At 50.2% G+C, this 1981-nt stretch overlaps 1 protein-coding gene across 1 annotated transcript in view; it reads right to left on the reverse strand.

Moving 5' to 3' along the window:
• Positions 1 to 401: 401 nt before the first annotated feature.
• Positions 402 to 1981, reverse strand: part of LOC105061325 (uncharacterized membrane protein At1g75140) — a 2354-nt gene continuing 774 nt past the window's right edge. The window contains exon 1 of the mRNA XM_010945333.4: positions 402 to 1981. This exon is cut by the window's right edge and continues 774 nt beyond it. Coding sequence (XP_010943635.3) covers positions 617 to 1981 — 1365 coding nt within the window. The 3' untranslated portion in view covers positions 402 to 616.

Consider the following 1981-nt stretch of genomic DNA (forward strand, 5'->3'; position numbering starts at 1 on the left):
CATGAATCGCAAGCTCAACAAGTGATGCAGGGATAGAGAAGTGGTCATCCAAGAAAAGAAAAAAAGAATATGAATGTTGTGAATGCATTCATAAACCCTTTGAAGAATTCAAGCATAAAAAATTATAACTGCTTGTCTATAACTATTACCATCTAGTAATCTTAAGACAGTTTTTAACATCTGCTATACTGACGGTAGCGTCCATTCATAGATAAGAATTCACATCAATGCTGGTAAGCATTGCTTGGTACTTGTGTTGGTGGAGAAGAATTCATGCTAAGTTGTGTAACAAGGTTTCGCAACTACACACTAAAACGTATAAAGTACAGCAACAGAAGCAAAGGAGATATAAGCAATAAATTTACCCCAATATATCTTCACAGAAACCACAACCAGTCAAATGACAGGAAAATCACTTCGTAGATACCATGGAAACTAGAATTTCCATTTAAATGTTGAGAAATACAATAGCCGACACAAGTAATCATCTCAGTTTGCTCTCACAAGTGTTTCATAATGATGTACTCGTACAACACTTAGGATCAAAGGAGCTCCAGACAGGTGAAGCCAACGAGGCTCAAAATTCCAACAGGTACTCATGCAAGCAATTAAACCCTCAATTGACATGATCATCCGCAACAGGAGTATTTGAAAACAACGGCTCTCTCCTTTTGGCAAAACCTGTGGGTTCTATATTCTGCCCTCTAAATTTCAGGTCTGCAGGTCCTCTAAAATTAGGGTCGGCAGAATGAGGCCGATATGGAATCCCAGATCCTCCGGGATATCGAGAAGGGGGAGACACATACCTTCGAGGAGGACCTCTTAGGGCACCTCCTCTCAGCTCCCTAAGATCACCAGCTCTTGAACCATCAACATAACCTCTGTCACTAGCCCCTTGACCCAGCAGGCTACTTGTTGCTGTGCCTGAGGCATTGAAGGACTCCTCGGGCACCCACCCCAAAGAGTCCTTCTTCTTCACATAGAACTGCCATATACCAATGAGAAACAAGAGGAACAGCAGAGCTGGGCCACTCCACACAACAGCATTAGTCTCCGCCTTGAACACCGGGAAATTCGGCCGGTATATCCCAATGTACCCATCACCAAAGCCCAAAACCACAAGCTTTTCACGGTCAGCAGCGATCAGCGGCTTTCCAGCCAAAGACCCATCGGCCTTAGTATCAGAGTTCAGGAACAGCGACTTGATTTCATGGATGGAGGCAGAGAAGAGCAGCCGAGGAGCTCCGACCCTGCCGAAATACTGTGAGGAGATATTGTAGACGAAGACCTTGTCAAGGCTCGCAACAAGGAGATAGCCTTTGATGGTTTGGATCGAAACGAGGCCATCGATCTCAAAGTTCCTCACCGCCCGAACCCGGCACTTGAGGTTGGCGACATCTCCCAGAAGAATGACATGAACGAGGTCACCTCCGGCGGTGAAACCATATGCCTTGGACCGCTCCCACGAATCAAAGGAGTAGGCTTTCGGGACCGAGCCATTGAGCCCTTCGCACTCCGTTTCTTTCACCACCATCGACCGCAAGTCGAGAGACCCGGCGCCGGTCTCGGTCAAGAAGAGAAGCCTCTGCTTCATGAAGGCAAGCGGCCGGCTGGAGGCAATGGCTGTGCCATAGAGAGTGCCATTCTCTGTGAAGACCCTGATCCTACCGCCGCCGTCGGTCGCGAGGACGTACCGCGTCCGGCCTATCTGATACATCTCGAGGCCGAGCACCGGCGGGAACTCGAGCTCGCGTGGGGCACGGACGAACGGCCGGGAGCTGCCGAGGGAGAGGGTAAGCCAGTCGTCGCCGTTGGCGGCGGACATCCAGAGGCGGTGGGCGGCGATGGAGCCGTCCTCGTGGCCGGTGAAGAGAAGGCTCTCGTTGCGGGGGGACGAGAGGTAGCAGAGCATGGAGGTGACCGGGGAGTCGAAGAGGGAGGGGATCTCGATAACGACGTCTCCGGCGGAGGAGAAGACGTA

This window comes from Elaeis guineensis, chromosome 12 (genome assembly GCF_000442705.2).
Source record: "Elaeis guineensis isolate ETL-2024a chromosome 12, EG11, whole genome shotgun sequence".
Taxonomy (NCBI): Eukaryota; Viridiplantae; Streptophyta; class Magnoliopsida; order Arecales; family Arecaceae; genus Elaeis; species Elaeis guineensis.